Source organism: Oenanthe melanoleuca, chromosome 3, assembly GCF_029582105.1.
Source record: "Oenanthe melanoleuca isolate GR-GAL-2019-014 chromosome 3, OMel1.0, whole genome shotgun sequence".
NCBI lineage: Eukaryota > Metazoa > Chordata > Aves > Passeriformes > Muscicapidae > Oenanthe > Oenanthe melanoleuca.
In genome coordinates, this window is record NC_079336.1 from 92,438,123 (window position 1) to 92,456,329 (window position 18,207).

An 18,207-nucleotide genomic window follows, 5' to 3' on the forward strand; every position below is an offset into this window, starting at 1 on the left:
TAGGGAAAATTGGCAAAGGGCTTTTTAGTCTAGAAAATAATCAGTTTACATAACCACTTCACAGAAACTTTTCTTTAAGGCTGCAACTTTCAATTTTTTAAAAGTAAGAATTATATTGACTTCTAGCATAACTGTTTTTCCTGTACCCTCCCATACCTCCACTTATGTGACCTAGTTTTTGTTTGGCTCAGAAGCCAATCAATCAATGCCTTATGCTTGTCTTCAACCACTTTAAATACTTTCTATTCCATCTATCTTGTCACTGTTCAGTTAAGATTATACTTTTAAAGCTTTCTTACCCTTCTTGCTTTGAGTATTCTTCAGGGCCATTTCCTGTCTCAAGGCACAAACGGAAGCCTCACGCACGAGAGCTGAAAGGTCTGCCCCTCTAGGGATACAAACAACAGCTTATGTAGGGATAAATTTCTCTTTTGCTAATGGCATATAGAAACACAAGACACTAAAAATGACATTAAAAATTGGTTGTGCTGTCACAAAGTTTCATCCTAAGAACACTGGAAAGAGAGTTGATGATTACACAGTCTGCAACCTTCATTATGAAGTGATGCCCTTCAGATTTTAACCAAAAATTAAGATCAAATTAATGAGAAGCAAGGAAAGAGGCAAAACCCCCTTTCAGCATTTTTGAAAATGCCCAAGGGTTGATTAATACTGTGCCACTTCTTGGGAACATAACTACTTTTTTTTATAAATCTTATGAAAGATTCAAATTAAATCCTTCACCATGACAAAAAGGAGTTGCTCAAAGCTGCATCAATAGTAAAGTTAATATGCTCTTAAAATAATGGTATCCACAAAACATGGTTAGATCAATTTAAGTATTTCTTTCCAGTTTCTTGGAACTGGAACAGCTGGAACTTTTCACAAGCCTTTCAGCTGGTGAAAGTCATTGAACCAAGAAATTTTTTTCAAAATTAACTCCCCACGCTTCACTTGGAGGTACTAGGCATAAAGTTTTTAAAAATCAAAAATCAGACCCATCCAGATAAAAGAAAAACCCCAAACAAACCAAAACCAAATACATCAAAACCCTTGACACAAACCCAAACACATGCACACAGACAGACAGAAAACCCCCAAACTCAAAATACAGATAAACCCAAGCATCAAAAAATTCACAAACCAAAAACCCCACAACAAAAAACCAAACCAAACCCCTCACACACTAAACAAAAAAACCACTGTACTATAAACCAGTGAGTGACAGGTGTAGAAAAATTACTCATCTTTACAGATGAAGTAATATTGTGGCAAGCAGCCTGTCATAAACTTTTTCTTTTGTGAACCCCATAGAACCATTGAGTATTACTAAATTATTGAATAGTTTAAGGCTTTGTAAGCTTTATGGACCATATCTACAAATTATTCTGACAGGAATGGCCATCAAACTTTCCCTAAAGCCACACCTTGCTATTCCCAAAGCACAAGCTGAAATGGGCCCTCATTACTTTGTCAAACAGATTGCTCTCAGCCCTGTGACAGAACAAGCTGGTTATGGCTGTTTAACCAATTTGCTTTCATCACCATTGTGTATGGGCCCACAACTTAAAGTGGGCTCTTTGGTCCTCAGATGATGCAAGAATTATAAAATAAAAATAATGAAAACCAAAAGGCCTACACTCTTCTGTATTTGCAATGTGAAGACTATTCCAGATGAAGAAGACTTTAGCATCTATATATTCCTACCAACTTAATGCAAAAAAGCCTGAGGGAAAGCAAGAAAAATAAGGGAAAAGGTTTATAAAGTTAAGAAACCCTGTTAATAATACCAGCAAAAACACAGCTGATCATGCATCAAACACTGCTGGCACTGCACATAAGTATGAAAGTCAAAACTAGGAGACACTCACGTGAAACAATCACAGTGCTGACTGTAAGCAATCTCCTCCAGGCTCACATCACTCTCCAGGGGAGGCCGGGTCCCATCCTAAAGGAATTGAGGTAAGGAAAACGAGGTAAGAAAACTTTTTTTTTTTTTTTTTTTTTACATCTGCCACCCCTTAAGTGATTAAGTTTCTTTAATCAGGAATCATATAAGGGTCTGACAAGTTTCCTGCAATATCCACAAATACAAAGTATTTTAAATCTACTGGCAAAAGGGATTAAAACAATTTACTTGCCACCCACAGATTAGATTTTCTTTAAGGAAATGATGGCCAGCTTGCCCTAGAGCATTGTAACACCAATACTATTCCATATATGGCTTATTTTTAATAATAGCTGGTTGCTTCAGCAGCTTTGTTTAGCTGAGCTTCCTCTAGTTTTACTGTGTGTTGAAATAAAAAAGCTAAACAATAGGCATGTCAGTTTAGTCTTAACACCTTTAAGACTAAATTAATTGTGTATCTTCTATATTCTGGATATAGATTTTCAAACTTAGAAGTTTTCCATTTAGATTTCAAATGAGTTTAGATATATTGTAGATTTTTGGATGCTGCTTTTCCATATTATTACTGCTTCCTCCACAAAGATCCCAGAAGTGGTTTCCTTTGTTATTATTTTTGCATCTCCAACAGCAAAAGTCTTAAATGACATAAATGGTATTTGAAACTAGCCAACAAAATTTCCAAACACTGTAAGCTTGGAGATCCTCCTGTTATCCTTAGACAACAGTAAAGTATTATTATGATAGTATACAGATTCAAGATGTGTCTTTGATGAAACAATATCTGAGTTTTGATAGGAAAGAACACTTTTATGATACAATGATAAATTTCTGCTAGATACTCGACAGAAATGCACAAATTCTCATAATTACTTTCTGACTCCTTCAGAGGAACTAATATACTTCATGCCTACAATACCTTCAAGAGAAAAAAATAAAGTATAGCATTAAGTACCTGGCAAGTTAAAACACTTGAATACTTAAGAGACAGTGGAATAGTCAAGGGCTCGACTGAGTAAGGAAGCAATCTTGAACGAATCTTTAACAGTTAGAGAGGGAAAAAATCCAGAATAACACAGCAATAAAAAGATAAAGGAGCAGCCTGATTTGAAATTATCCTGAGACTTCAACCTGGAAACAAGGAAGCTTCATACAATTTCATATGGGATACTTTAGTAATTCTTATAGGAAACTGCAAGCCAGAGAGATGCCTCCTCTGCTAAAAAGAAATGTTTTACCTATTGCTTTGTGGAGCAAATACATTGGGCATTTTTTGCTCTCCCTGCTCTGGTGCCAAGCTCTGGTGCAGCAGAGGAGCTTGATGGAGCTTGCAGGAATGTTTAAGTACAGTAGTAACTGAAACATGTGAAGACAGGCTTCTCTTGCATAATACTCATAATTGGGAATGACTGATTTGTACAAGTTAGCTGAAATAAAAATCTTTCATAATGAAGTTTCAACCTACATTTAGGCTGTCTGTCTTCCTAACAACCTGTTCCTCCTCCAAGTCCCTTTTCTGCCCCCTTTGTTTTCATTCAGCAATGATTCTGCTTCCACCCATTGTGCATGTATTCACTGGAGATTTCTGGGAATGCATGCCACTCACATCTGCACCAAACATTTTGTTTTCTCTGGCCTTGAGCAAATGTATTCTCAAATTTTTCACACTTCCTCACCTAGAATGCATGGATGAAATCTAATAAAAACTAAACTATTTAAATTAATTTAAAACATAGTCCCCTCTTCCTATTCCATATTCTTCTTTCAGATAACTCCTACACATCTTTAAAGATTTAACTCCTCATTCATCACAAGGATTTGTAATCAAAATAGACTAGTGTGAATTAAGCATGCATGAAAGCATCTGGCATTCCAAAAAGCATAAGCAACGTGAGAACTAGTGATGGGATCCACAGGAATCAAGCTGACAAACACTGCAATGTATTCCTCTGTCAAAAAGGCCCATAAGCAGATAAGTCACATCAAAGCTGATTTGTCAGCAGAAGACAAAAATATTCTGGCAGTGGGATAATAACAGGGTTACCACATCCCACTGCCACTCCTCTTGGTGTTATCCCAACAGGAAGATAGGATTGTAGGCACAAAGATTCCCAGAGAAGGGAGCAAGGATACTTTTCAGCGACCTCACCCAAGATTTACAGCAGTAAACACAATTCTAAACTTGCTTCCTGATGGGAAATGGCAAACAGTTCTCCCTAACAACCAGCTGGTCATTGACAGACAAGATGAGGCTCAAAGATGAAGTGAGGACTCACTACAGTTCCTTGTCCTCAGTGTTGCCCATGAGTTCATGTATCTTGTGGCTGCATGTGGCTGAGAGTGTGAGCAAGGGAAACCTGAGAGTGAGAGAAAGGGAGCAAAGCACCAAGCTCTGCTGCACTATTCCCCTACACCCCTAATTACCTTTAGAAATAAATTTGGTAAATATAAATCATGATTCCTTACAGTATCCACAGATGTTACACTCAATTCCTCTCAACTAAGAACAGGGTTGTAAAAAGTATTAACTGAACTATTTCTGTAAAACTTAGAAACAACAAATTGGTCTACTGCAAATAGCAAATGGGAGAATAGTTAATCTATTTTCATCCATGAAGCAAAGAGCAAATGAAGGCAAGTCCAACATCCTGAATTTGTAATGAGAGGTCACCCTCTGAACATCCATTCTGGTATGAAAAACAGGCTGGAACAAGTTCACCACAACTTTAAGGTAATACAAGTCTGGATTATCTTTTATGACAAGTACACTGAACAATTTTTGCCAGACTTCTCATAATGCTATCTTTGCTCTATCGTAAAGACTTTGTCTCCTTTGCAGCTCAGGAAAAGGTCTGACAGAACACTTGGTCTTAACAATCAATGTTGATCTACTGGAAAAAAGTAGGAAATATCCAAGTAATTCATAATACTTTTTATGTTCTTTCTTAAGGCCTTGATTCCTGCTGTGCCACACTTGGAGAAACACATTCTATAATCCAAGTCTCTGAAGTGGCAGATTGTGCTGTCCACCACAGGGAGGACCTATGAAGGCACAGATTTTACATTTTCACATTTACTTTAACCTACAACCTCGATCATCACAAGCTTCTTTCAATCCTAAAGCCAACTGTTGAGCAAATACAAATGGAGCTTGTGAATCATTATGCTGAATGTCTGGAACCCCCCAAAAAAAGCTTACAAAACACTTCTAGGCCCATTACTCACTCAGATATGAATCTTCTAATTAAATCTGTTCAAACTGTGACTAAAAAATGCAGCAACTTCTATGCTTAACAGGTTTTCTTTACTCAAGACTCATCAGCTCTTTGCAGTCCCAGAGCAAATTTAAGAGCAGATGAGCTGAGGGATTATTTTGATGACCTCAAGTGTTTCATGAGACAGGATCCTGCAATTCTTTGTAACATGTAATTTGTCTTACATCATTCCACCAAGCTTCAAGATTAAGGATATATTTCCAAATACTTACTTTGGTGATGGTCTTCAAAATAGCAAGTCGATCTTCAGGTGGTGGCAAACCCACATAGAGTGTTTTATCCAGCCTACCAGGACGCAGGATAGCTGGGTCAATTATATCTTAGAGAGGGGAAAAATAGAAAATAATTAATCCAGAAATGAGGTGCACCCTTAGGAACATCTGCACATGAGAAGGAATACATGCATATTTGTACTAAGACTCAAAGAAGTATTTGTGCCATAACTGAAGCTCTGGGCATTAAAGAAGATGATTGAAAAAATTTCATTTTTGTTAACAAGTCTCTAACACCCAGTACAACTAAGCCACATCTGATAAATAATGACTCATAAATACCAGTTTCGTCTCTTCAGATAAGAAGACAACTCTATATTTGGCAATACAGAATTAGAACCTTTTTGCTGAGGAATTCCACAATTATTAGCAATTTGTTCTACTGGAAGGAACTCCACCCAAAGGGATAATGATAAGTCAAGCATAACAAGCACACGGCCAATCACAACCATCCATATGCAAACTTAATTTTATTGGTCATTTTCATTTCTACTATGTAATGGTTATCTGAATGGTAAAACAGGAAACACAGGAAAATACCAAAGATATTTGCAAAGAACAAAATTTAGTTCCCAGGGTTCCCAATTTATTATGCCTGGAAAAGTAAGAAGGCCAAAATGATCGCAAATGTTTCTGGAAAACCATTTCAAGCTGAAGTGTAAGAGAAATGTGTAGGTGCCTTTTAGTACCACAGGCTTCAATACCAAATGTACACACAGTAAGTCAGGATATAAACAGTGACTACTGGTATAGCAAGAGGTATAGGCAGGGCATACAACCTGGAAAAGGCCTCAATTCCTGTCTGCATTTCAGCAGAAACTGCCTGCCTGATGTTTCTCAATGCTTCTTGATGCCCTATTTCCCCATCTACCAAAACCCAATGGTATCAATTGCTCTGTTTCACTAAGGAATTCTGTGGAGTCACCATCCCTGGAGGTATTAAAAAGACCTGTAGGTGTGGCACTTGGGGACAGGGTTTAGTGGTGGGCTTGGCAGTGCTGGGTTAACTGGTGGACCTCATGATCTTTGAGGTCTTTTGCAACCTAAACAACTCTATGACTCTCTGATATCCTACACACCACAGTAATGTGAGCAGCAAAGCCACAAAAGCACTCCCAGAATATAAGAAATCTACACTTTTACTATAACAGACTATTTTAAAGTATATAAATTATATGAATGTGTGAGGTAGCTACTGCAAAAACCTCTCCCAAAAGTGAGAGTTGATAGTTCCATCTAAGTCTAAAGCTGGAAACTTTCAAGGCCTCCTAATGAAGCTGCCTGCATTGGCTCTGCCCTCCTGACAAAACTGAGCTGACAAACTACTGCTTTCCTGTACATTAAAGGTGAAGGACTAGGAAAAGTGAAGCTGCTAATCTTTACTGTACAGATGACTTCAAGAAAACAGACACCACCCAAGCCCTAAAGCAGTGGCAGGGAAGTAAAGCTATTGCTTTTTTGCAAATGAAAATGTTTGCTTAACTCTGTTAACACTTGAACTACTTGATCCTACCATGGTATGGTCTTGATCCACTTTTTAAAGATGCTCATGGTTTTGTTCAAATTGCTCTCTCAGTTATGCTTAAAGGACAACTCTATTATCTTTTTCTTGGACAAAAGCATTTTTTTTCCCCTAGGATACAGCAGTCATGGGCAGAAGCATCTATGGAAGAAAAATCAGCTACTGCAAATGTGATGAGAATGGTGAGGGGAAAAAAAAAGGAATTACTTGTATTAAATTAATACAGACCAGATTAAACAGGGTTAAACAGACACAGGCAGGCACAGACAAAAACATGTTATTTATACATCTGTGCATAGTTCCAGATGACACTTTGTCTTGCTTTTGACACAAGTGTGCTTTCCTGTTTCTGTGTTTCTTGTCAGATTATTAATAGCAGATGACAAAGTTCACTCAAAGGATCTGTTACAAACACCAAAACAAATACTCTCAATAGGGCCTGCATGACAACACCAGGCACTTGCTGATTTCTCCATTCTAACATTCTAAAAATAAAGTATTAAATAGTATTTTAAAATATTAAGCTTGCTAGGGAAAATACTGTTTCCATTTCACACACTGAGAACACAGTACTTGCTATTTGTCCAAGAATATGAAGAGAGCAATGTGGTCTGAAGTTGCATTTATCTTTTTGTATGTAAATGATCACACTGCCTCCATTCAAAAAGTTACCACAACTGACAGAACTAGATAAGCTGCACTAATGGTGGTTTACAGCAACAAGACCACACCAAAGTCTGAAACACACATCTACATTCCCCATCTCCTTATGAATTACCTCATTTCATTCTTCTGGTTCAGACCTGGGCTTGAAGTTCTTGAAAACTTAGGTCACATAACCCAAAAAATTGGTATTTACTTGTTGGACAAACTTACTCATTTAGATGCTCTGTATATCAATTTAAAAGAACTGAATAAGGTACCCCTTTAAGGAATTTCAAAGCATTCTGCCCTGGTAAATCATAATACTCTCTCTATACCTATTATCTTAAAACTCATCTAAACAGAATAGAATCAGCCCATTTTAAAGACATTTATCATTTTATTGAAATTAAGGTACCACTTTCAAAGCCTATTATTATCCTTCAAGCTGGTAGGAAAGTGAAGCATGGAAATGTGGTAAAACACAGCACTCTTTTTCCAAACAGCTGTCTCACAGACAGAACATACTTCTATTGGGAGAAATGTCCAGTTAATAATTTCCTGCCTTTCTGAGGTGGCCAATGGTGTTGACTGTCATTAGAAGACAGTAGTATAATTTTCCAAATAATTTGACAAAATTACATGAGAAGATATTTACAGTACATCTGTTCCTTGCTTTGTTTGTAAGGGCTCAAACAGGCACTAACCTCTAGAGAATTAAGTCACATTTCAACTTGCTACACTGCTCTTCAAACTACTACAAATTTTTACAGAATCATTATGTTCCATTGAAAGTATCTGTGCATGAATTCCTATACAGTGACATTGTATTGTTCTATCTTAGAATCTCCTAGTCCCACATTCATTTCCAGCTGATTATTCATGTCTTATCTCAACTATACAGGAGCCAAGCACATTTACAGAAGGTCAGAGCATACCAGCAATGGCAGCTGCTGTATGAGTCCATCAAACTTCTCCCACTCTCTCACTCCAGCTTTTAAAAATACATTTGGAGTACACAAGATCTAGGCCCTCCCATTTGTGATGTTCTGAAATGCAGGCTCAGAAGCCCTAAAAGGTTTTCTGAGACTCCAGGTGAACGCTGCACTTAACAACTGAAGTTACTGTGAAAGATACACAACACTCAAGGGCTGCTGAAATGCAGAAATGCAATTTGTGTGAATTAGAACTATTATGAAAGAAATTGTTCCATGCCTCACGTATTAAGTGCTTTTCTTAGATCTTATCTTGCCTTTAATTCAGCAACATGTATAAACAGGTAAAAACATAAACAATGCCCAAACCCAAACTGTAACTATTGTTAAAGACTGGTGATTATTTTTATTGTGTTTCAAAACATGTGGTTCAGGTGAATAGCTCTGAAAAATGAAAATAAACTCGCTAACAAAAATAGAACTCACTGAAACTGGGACTGTGCTCAAAGGTAACAGCAGCAGAAGAATTTTGCAAGAGTTAATTTACGAAAGAGGTCTGAATAAAAGCAAGACATCATCATAATTTATGTCCAGTTTAAAATCACTCTTGTCTGTTTCCTCAAGTTACACACAGTTCATAGCTCCCAGGGGAAATGCTACTAATGCCTTGGTCAGCATTCCTCTAAGGAGTTTATAAATTTCAAAGCCTGGGGAAGTAAGAGAAGAGCAGAAAGCAGCAGTATCCCATCCTGAAATTCACACTGGTAGCTAGAAAATTGTGGGAAATTATAGATTCAATTGAACAGTAGTGTTTGGCACTTTTGTAGTGTTTACACTTGAATTTGGGGAAGGAAGAAGGCTGGAGAAGAATAAAATCATTCCGACTCATAAAGGTGCTAACAAGACATTTCTGCCTCTGTTTTTTTCCCTTCTCTCTAATGATACTGAGTGCTTTAAATGTTTAATCCTCTTCAGACAATGTCTGACACTGACTCTGCATTAAGGTGGAAACAGATTGAGTTGGGAATACTGCATCCCTGCTGATTTAGAAGGAGTCAAGAAATATCTGCAGAGGACATTAAAAGTCATTGAGTAAAGTGCAAAAAACATGCAAATATCCTGTTTTTTAGGGCACATCAAAGGCTTTTTTCAGAATAAGAACTACCACTTGCAGATTGTAGAGGAAAAACAAAGGAACCAATTTATTGTGCCTACACTTTTGCTAAAATGGGAATTAAAGCCTTCCAAGTATTTAAATCTTCAGCCATGGGGTATAAACCATCATTTCACAGTAACACCTTGTCCCAGGTGCCAACACCTCACTGGAACAACTGTGCCAGGAACATACCCCTGATGTTGAGCGGTTGAGTGGTTGAGCCACTGCTATCCTAACTGCAACTACTCCTAAATAATAACAATAGTGATAATAATAACAGCAATAATGCTAACAGTAATAATAACTTATGAGAGAAGGCTCTTTCCATTGCACAATGATTTCAGGCTACAATGCTGACAACAAACACAACAGTAATGAACAGTACCAGCCACCAACTATCAAAGCTACCACACATGCAATCACTCTAGAAAAAGGAAGCATCTTGAAAAGCCATTTTCTCTCCCAATAAATTATACTAACATGGATTAAAAACCATGAGACCTCACACTTCTCAGCACTGGCTCAGTGGAAGACTTGCAGAAGTTCTGCTGGGACACATATATTATTTAGATTTACATTGCACCTTGATTCACCACAACTATGACAGAAATATATTTCTTACAAAGATTTAAAAATCCACCACAACTTTAATTGTTTGGGGGAACTACTTCAATATAGTAGCCAGTCTAAGCTATGTCTGTCCTACAGGTCTCTGCTTGGGCTTTGCACTCTTAAGGTGGTTAATACCTTCAGACTTCACTGTTCTCTACCTGCAGTGTGCTCCTTTCAGCTACCCAGACCACAGCAGCAGAACTCCATTTGGTGAACTCCTCCTATGCCCTATGAACGGTGAATAAACTACAGGAGAGACAAACCAGTTTCCCCAACTTTAACACAATTTCAGTAGAAATTGTTCTGATGAAACTCTATTTCTTCATACTGACAAATGCAGATATCACAAAAATTATAGTCTAAATCTATCCAAAATGTTATTCATACACACAATCCTTCTGAAGAAAGACATCCATCCTATCCAAACTGCATCTTCCAGCTGAAAAAAATAATTTTATTAATGTTGGCAAAACAACTCCTTGTATCTTTATCAAGACAAAATCACCAAATTGAAGGATATAAATTCATCTGCAAATTCAATAAATAGAAATAAATTGTATTTGATATCCCTGCCTTGGCATTTTCTTTACATTTGGCATCTTTACCTTAAATCGACATTTTTCACCAATGTCACTAATAATACACTGCTGTAAGTGCCTTACACACTTCCCAGCTGCCCTCAATTCCAGAAGTAAGTTTCCAACCACAAAATAGTAAAAATGCATCCAATATAAGGCTTATACAGAGAGGGATTAACAGTTGCATATGTGCCTATCTCACATATGTATAAAAAGCAGACCTACAAACAACCACTGAAAAACCTAAATCAGAGAATTAGGACAAACCTGCCACACATAAATATTTATATCCTGAAATTAACAGCTGAGCAATATTTACCCTAACCTGGCCCTGGTGAAGCTGCTGGAGTGCTTGCACTCAGCTGCCTCCACAAGAGGAATCCTTGGCTCAAAGCAGGGACACAGAGCAGCCCAAAAAAGGACTGGCCTCGTGCCCAACCAGCTGAGGAGGCACTGCAGGAAGTACAACTGGATGTGTCCCCTCTTCAGAAGTGCTGGAATTCCCAGCCCAAGCTACCAGTCAGAGATAATGCCAAGTCAGTAATTAGATATGAAGCCCTTGAGAAACACTTCCAAATAGGGCTGCTGGATACAAATGCTTGCAATAGCACAATTAATTTGGGGAAAGATCTCTTTCCTAAGGCAACTTGATGATGCTCCCACCAACACTCTATGGATGTGTATGCATCCATACACAACATAACCTTATTTTCTATTCTGCTTTGCATTAGACAGCTCAGAAGCAGCAAGCTCATGCCAGGAAAACCCACCACTTTAGGTCAAAAAACTTGTACAAGCAGGTAGAGATTTAAGCCCTACTGCTCATACTTTACCATGTGGAAGGCTTGAAAGTCTGTCATGGTGCAAAGAATTTGAGACATAGGAAAATCTTCCTCCGAATCTTTGGAGCTTTTGACCATTGGAAAAAAATAAAACCCACCTCACAGTTGCCTATGATAGATGATTTCAGACCAAATTTTCCTTAATTTATAGAACACAAGCAATATCAAGTATTTTAACTTTCTCATCTTCCAAATTATATCCCAAATAGACATGCTACTACTTTTCCTGTTAAGCCATTTGTCAGCAAAGCTCTGCATCTTGTCCTTAATATATGCAGGTAAGAAATAACTCTCTCTCACTGTAAGTAGGAATTTGCCAAATACCTATTCTAGGTGCAAAGGCTCTTTCCAGAATGCCAGCACCCACACCAGTATGGTTTTACCAAGACAGACTTGTAACCCTGTATTTCATTTCAGTTGCAATATTCAGGAAAATGCTCACAACCAAGGAAGTGCAACACCTTCATGCTTGTTTCTTTGTAATCTGACAACAAATGCCTTTATTTACAACCCACAGCTTCTACATGGAATTCAAATTCAGGAAAGACAAGTTTCTTGCTATGTATAAAACATAAGACTTCTCCATAATACAAAACAAACCAAAAAACTGAGATAGAAAGCTGCCTGTAAAACATGATATTTGTAAAGCAGACATCAGTGTTTTGCTTATTAACTGAGAAGATGCTGCTGGAATTGCAAGAACTACCAAAAACTGAAGAGCCAGTGAGGGAGCAAAGACAGCTGTCAATATCCAAGCTAGACAGAATATGGAGAAACAGGAGAGTAACTTCCAAACAGAGTCTAGTGTGGAATATAGAGCCCAGGAAGCAAAAGATAAGCAAGTGGAAAAATGACTTAACATGAGACAGATGTCTTAAGGCAAAACAAAAACAGATAGCAGGGTACTTTGGATATAAAAATCAATTTAAGCAGTAAAAAAGAAAAAAAAAAAACAAACAAAAAAAAACATTTTAAGTCTCTTTTCTCCTTCTGCATTGCAAGGAGATAATCCACAGCAGTCAAAGGTCTTTCAAAGCATTTTAACAGCAATGGTACCAGGTGCTAAGTGAGATACATTTTAAAGGGATTGCTTTATCTCACAATACCACATGAACATGATTAACTGATCAGAAAAGCTTTGGATTTTGAGCAGACACTGTAATTTTAAGCACAGATCTGGCTTAGTTGCAGAACTCAAATATTTAGGAACACATGATTTTGTTAAAAGAGAACAAAGGACGTCTGATTTCTTGTTTCTGACTTCTGGGTCCTTACCTGGCCTGTTTGTGGCTGCCATAATGAAAACCTGCTGGCGATTCTCCAGCCCATCCATCTCTGTGAGGAGCTGGTTCACAACCCGCACACTGGCTCCTGACTTTGGAAGGAGAAATTTGTCAACAAAATCAAAGAAACAATGGGAACATGAATATTTCAAAGTAAAAGGTTACTAATTCCCTGCACTGAAATATCACTCAAAGAAAAAAGTTTCTTTTTCACACTTTCAATGTAGCTGCATTGTGGATTCCTTCTCTCATATTCTTAGTATGCCTCCATCCCAAATTCATGCTATCAATACACTTGCCACATATTTTAACATGTGGCAAGCCTTTTCCTTCCCATCAAAACTAATGGACTCACTTAAAGGAGTACATATAAATACTTGTACTGGTTGTTCTAATATCTACCTCAACAAGACACAAAATTTCTCAATATTCAGTTTTCAGAGGGAAGAGAGTTCTTAAATATTGAAACCTCTGAAACAACATTTTAAGCAGGTGAGCTACTGAGAGGTAAATAGTAATTCCATAGTAGTGGCATCCTATAACAAAACTCAATAGCTTAACCTGAATTTCTCTGGATATTTTTTCTATATATGCATATGATAAAAAAGTATTAAGCTTTATAAAACTTAACCAACATATTTCCCTCAAATAAAAAGCCCAGTAGATTGCTTTTCTTGGGAGATACCCTTCTGGGTACTTCTGTTGCCTGCAATGTCCCAAAAGCTATAAATGAGAGTATTTATTTGTGGAGATATCTCAAGGCAGACTCACTTCATGGTCAGACCTCCGAGGGCACAAAGCATCAACTTCATCAAAGAATATTACACAGGGGGCTGAATTCCTGGCACGCTGGAACACCTGACGTACAGCACGTTCACTTTCACCAACATACTAAGTAAGAGAAACAACATTGAAACAATCTGAGACACGAAGATTTTGCTTGGAAAAAAAAAAAATTAGTTTTAAACACTATTTAAGGTACTTTGCAAGGCAGAAATGCAGCCTGCTAATCTGTTTTTTTCTGACAACAGTCTCTTATCTCTGTTTCCTTACTGATCATGATTTACATGGGAATTGTCACCAGTTGACTTTTGACAATTTGCAGTACATTAAGAGTTCAATAGAATTCCTTTTTTCTGGGCAATAACTCTAATTTGCCATAATTTTGGTGATGACAATTAACAAATACAGTCTTAATTAAGGACTATGTTGTTCAGCTGTTTATAAACAAACCCAGTGAGCAATATGAACACAATGAACATCTGAAGTTCATAGAGTTGTTGCCTAAAGACAGGGGCTTGGTGCTAGGGAACTGAAAAATCAGCCAGAATTTCACTTTGAATGCTGAATTGTAAGAACAGAGGCAGTGAAGTTGTAAATGCAAAAACTTATTTTTTTCCTAAAAAAACATGTTTTGATACAATTTATATATTAATACAGTTTCTGAACCACAGCTAACCATTTTCTCTGTATTCCACAAAGACATGGGCTCCTCATTAACTTAAGTGCTGCATTTCCTGCCTGCATCAGTACTTGAAGCAGACATATAAAAATGCTTAGGAAGATATCAATGAAATCCAGGGTATGGGTTTCAGCTTCTACATTACTCATAATGGCCTTCCCAGATGGGAGCTGGAGCCACCTTGCTCAGTTCAACACATTCTCTTGACTCTGAAAGGGACTGAAGTTACATCACAGCACTTCTAAGTCCAGTGCTTCAACAATTTGAACTACAGCACTTTTATCTGTTGACATTTAAAATCTCCATGCTATAGAAAAGCAATGATGCATGTAGCTGGTCATTTAGAAACCTTACTTCAAGTCAAGAAGGCTCCACCTGCCAGGTATTTTAAACTAAGATAAATATTTAAGCTACACAGGTGACTTTTCTTCCTTCACATGAACAACTTCTGCTAAACTTTAAGGAGAACACTGCTAAAAACTTTAAGGAGAGGTTAAATAAGGCGACTTCAGCTGCACCAGTACCAGTTGTGTAATTATCAGGAATTTTGCTTGGCCCACATTTTGGATAAGAATTCCATAAATAACAAAAGTCCCCATGATTAGCACATACCATATTTAGCAGCTCAGGACCTTTCACAGATATGAAGTTCAGCCCAGACTCGTTTGCCACGGCCTGTGAAAAAGGTAAAGCCATACAGATATAAATATATAAAACACACACAGATTTATCATGTCTGCCTCAGTTCTGTCCATGGAATGACAAACAAATATAAGGGGAGGAACATAGTTAGCAACTGTTTGCAATATACAGAAAACAGTACAAAGTATAATTATATGCAATTAAGAGTGGGAGGGGAGCAGGGGAATTTAGCAATGTATTCTCTCTCTCCCTCTCTCTGATGAGGCAGTTCCAGATTCATACCCCACCCTCCAAAGCTAAAGAATGTCCAAAAACTATGGGAGTTAAAGAGATATTCAACTCCATAAGAGCACCTGAAGACAAAATGAGAAACAATCTGAAATTTGCATGATTGTCTGCATTTACATGGAGATGTGGTAAGAACTGAAATGCTCAAGAAGCAGAACAGAAGTATTTTCAGTAACATAAAATTTAGCTACAGTAAAATATTTAGTTATAGTAAAATACATAATAGCAAAGATGAGAAGAAACTCTATAGGATAACCACTCTACTTTTTCCTTAACCAACTTCATTCCATCAAGTTTTGCAGGGATTCCCTCTCCATTCAAGCAAAGCTGCAACTCTATGCAAGAAAAATAATTTGAGCACAAAGGCCTAAATTTAATTTTCTGATTAAATATAGTGCAAAAGGCCAACTTCTTGCACTATGATCCAGACTCATCCTGCAAAAACATCCATTTCAAGAAGATTCTCAGTGTTTTGAATGATGCTTATAAAATGCATTACCTTAGCTAACAGTGTTTTGCCACACCCTGGAGGCCCTGCAAGCAGGACACCAGCAGGAGTAGTCAGGCCCAGAGCTTTAAACTGCTCTGGGTTTCGCACAGGTGCCTAAAAAGAAATTATCATTGTTATCTCTGGCATAAAGAAAACAAGAAAGCTTTCCGTTTAGTTACAGATGGGTGAAAAATCATCCATAGCAAGTTCTTTATTACAATTTTTTATGGATTAAAAGAATAAAGATTCAATCAGCACCATAGTATCTTGCACTGCTAATTACCCCTAACTGGGAGAAATATCCTTATTCAGAGGCAAAGACTTTATTCACCAGAGTTACTTAAAGGTGTTAATGTTAAGTTTCCCTCTGATTGGCAGCAAGATTGCTGAGCTTCCAGCTAAGTAGTCCCCAGTTCTTTGTACAGCAGTTGCATAACCAAGGTTATCGATACACAACTTCTAAAATACTTAAAGATTGAGCAATACAAACACTGAAAGCATGAATAAAAAAAGCAAAATATTAAATTCAAACACCAGAAGTGAAACAAATTCTGAAGTGAATTATACAAGCGTGACTGTTTTAAATAAAGATATTGCAAAATGCCCCTATACCTTAAATAAATATGGAAAACAGACATTTTTATATCATGCATGGGGGAGTGCAAAATCTCTTTGGAAGGAAGGTCAGGACATACCAATATTGCCATAGTCAGCTCCTCCCGAACATCCTGCAGGGCTCCGATGTCTGCCCATGTCACATCAGGGATTGTGACAAAGCCTTCTCTCTTGGCAGAGGGCTGCACTGATGACAGTGCAACAATAAAATCATTCATCTCAATGCACAGCTTCTGCAGCTGCTCCTCAGGCAAGGGGGCCTGCTCCTTCAGCAAACCCAAAAGTCTCTGCAATTCATCCTTAGGGTGCATGGAAAGGCAGAGAAAACAATTATGCAAATGGGTTAGACTTTCAGACTGTTTAAAGGACTTTTTCAAAGCCCTACTTCAACTATCAATCACATCATTATGTACAATACACATAAAATATGTAAATTACTATTAATTATAAAAATGTTTCAGGGAAGCTTCGTGTACATTTATCAGGTTTAAAATGCACTGGGCTGAGCCTAAAAATCTTGATTTAGATGCTACAGAAAATGAGTTAGCACATGTATTTTGCCTTCTAGTTCTTCCTACTTCTTCTCCCACCTTGACTAGGACAAAGGTATTTCCATACTGAAATTTCCAAATTATGTTTATTTATATGCATTAATTCTGCTTTTAACAAGAACCTGCTTTCAAGAGAAAAGCAGTTTTTTGTGCTGGACAGCACAATTACAACAATTTGCAGAATATTTAGTTTTGTATAAACTGTTACATCTCTTAACACACTTCTAGAATATCCACTTTTATTGAAACCATCTGATTTCAAGATAACTCATCTCCTCAACTTGGTTAGACCTGATCTTGTAATCAGGCCCTGATAAAGTCTGAGCAAACAGGACAGAGATGCAAGGTAATGCTTTTCTGCACTGGCCCATGTTGCAGACCACAGTGACCAAGGGAGGTACATTCCAATTTCTCCAATCAGGTCCATACTGGGAACTGAGAAAATACTCCATCAAAGAACTTTAGATCTTCACAACATGAATGCATCCCCATTCTAACACAGAAAGGCAGTACCAAAGCAAACTGGTACTGCACTACAAGTAAAACTGTATCAGGATTTTCATTATAACATAGGGGGAAAAAATAAACGTAAAAACTCTGTTAAGTTTCAATGTTTTTCCTACAGAAGTATAAAGAAAAAGTATCACTTCATATCAATTTCAGCTAGGATAGCTCTACAACTGACCACAAAGAAATACAAGTGCTTAGAATGCCTGATACTCTATTTAAGTCCTGCTTCCTCTTCTTAACAGAGCCATTGAGAGAAATTCTGAAATAGCCAAGACCACTGGGTTTGTTTACTCAAATTGTGTGAATGATTTTTAAAGGTTTTGTATGTTTATTTTTCCATTATAAACATAATACAAGGGTTTTAATGACAATACCCTGTATCAGACTATGTCAACCTCCTGCCAGCTATCAAAACATGGCTTTGCTAGGATTAGACTTCCTCATTCTCAATGACCCCTTTGATCATGGTGATGTTGATAAAAGCTGCAACTACCTGCCCCTCCCCACTTTCTTTTGGCTACAGCAGGCCCAGGAAGCACTGGGAGGTATAAGCAGCATGCTTATGTTACACTAGTACAAAGGCTTACTACAGCTTTTTACACTGATTTTTGTCATCACAGCAACAG

At 37.5% G+C, this 18,207-nt stretch overlaps 1 protein-coding gene across 1 annotated transcript in view; it reads right to left on the reverse strand.

Annotated features, from left to right (window-relative positions):
• The window catches only part of NVL (nuclear VCP like), a 42,096-nt gene that overhangs the window by 9,491 nt on the left and 14,398 nt on the right, over positions 1-18,207 (reverse strand). The window contains exons 14-21 of the mRNA XM_056487920.1: positions 16,601-16,819; positions 15,915-16,019; positions 15,098-15,160; positions 13,795-13,914; positions 13,016-13,115; positions 5,394-5,500; positions 1,872-1,948; positions 300-388 (exon numbers count right to left, since the gene is read on the reverse strand). Of these exons, the coding sequence (XP_056343895.1) occupies positions 300-388; positions 1,872-1,948; positions 5,394-5,500; positions 13,016-13,115; positions 13,795-13,914; positions 15,098-15,160; positions 15,915-16,019; positions 16,601-16,819 (880 nt within the window). The remainder of the gene's footprint in view (positions 1-299; positions 389-1,871; positions 1,949-5,393; positions 5,501-13,015; positions 13,116-13,794; positions 13,915-15,097; positions 15,161-15,914; positions 16,020-16,600; positions 16,820-18,207) is intronic.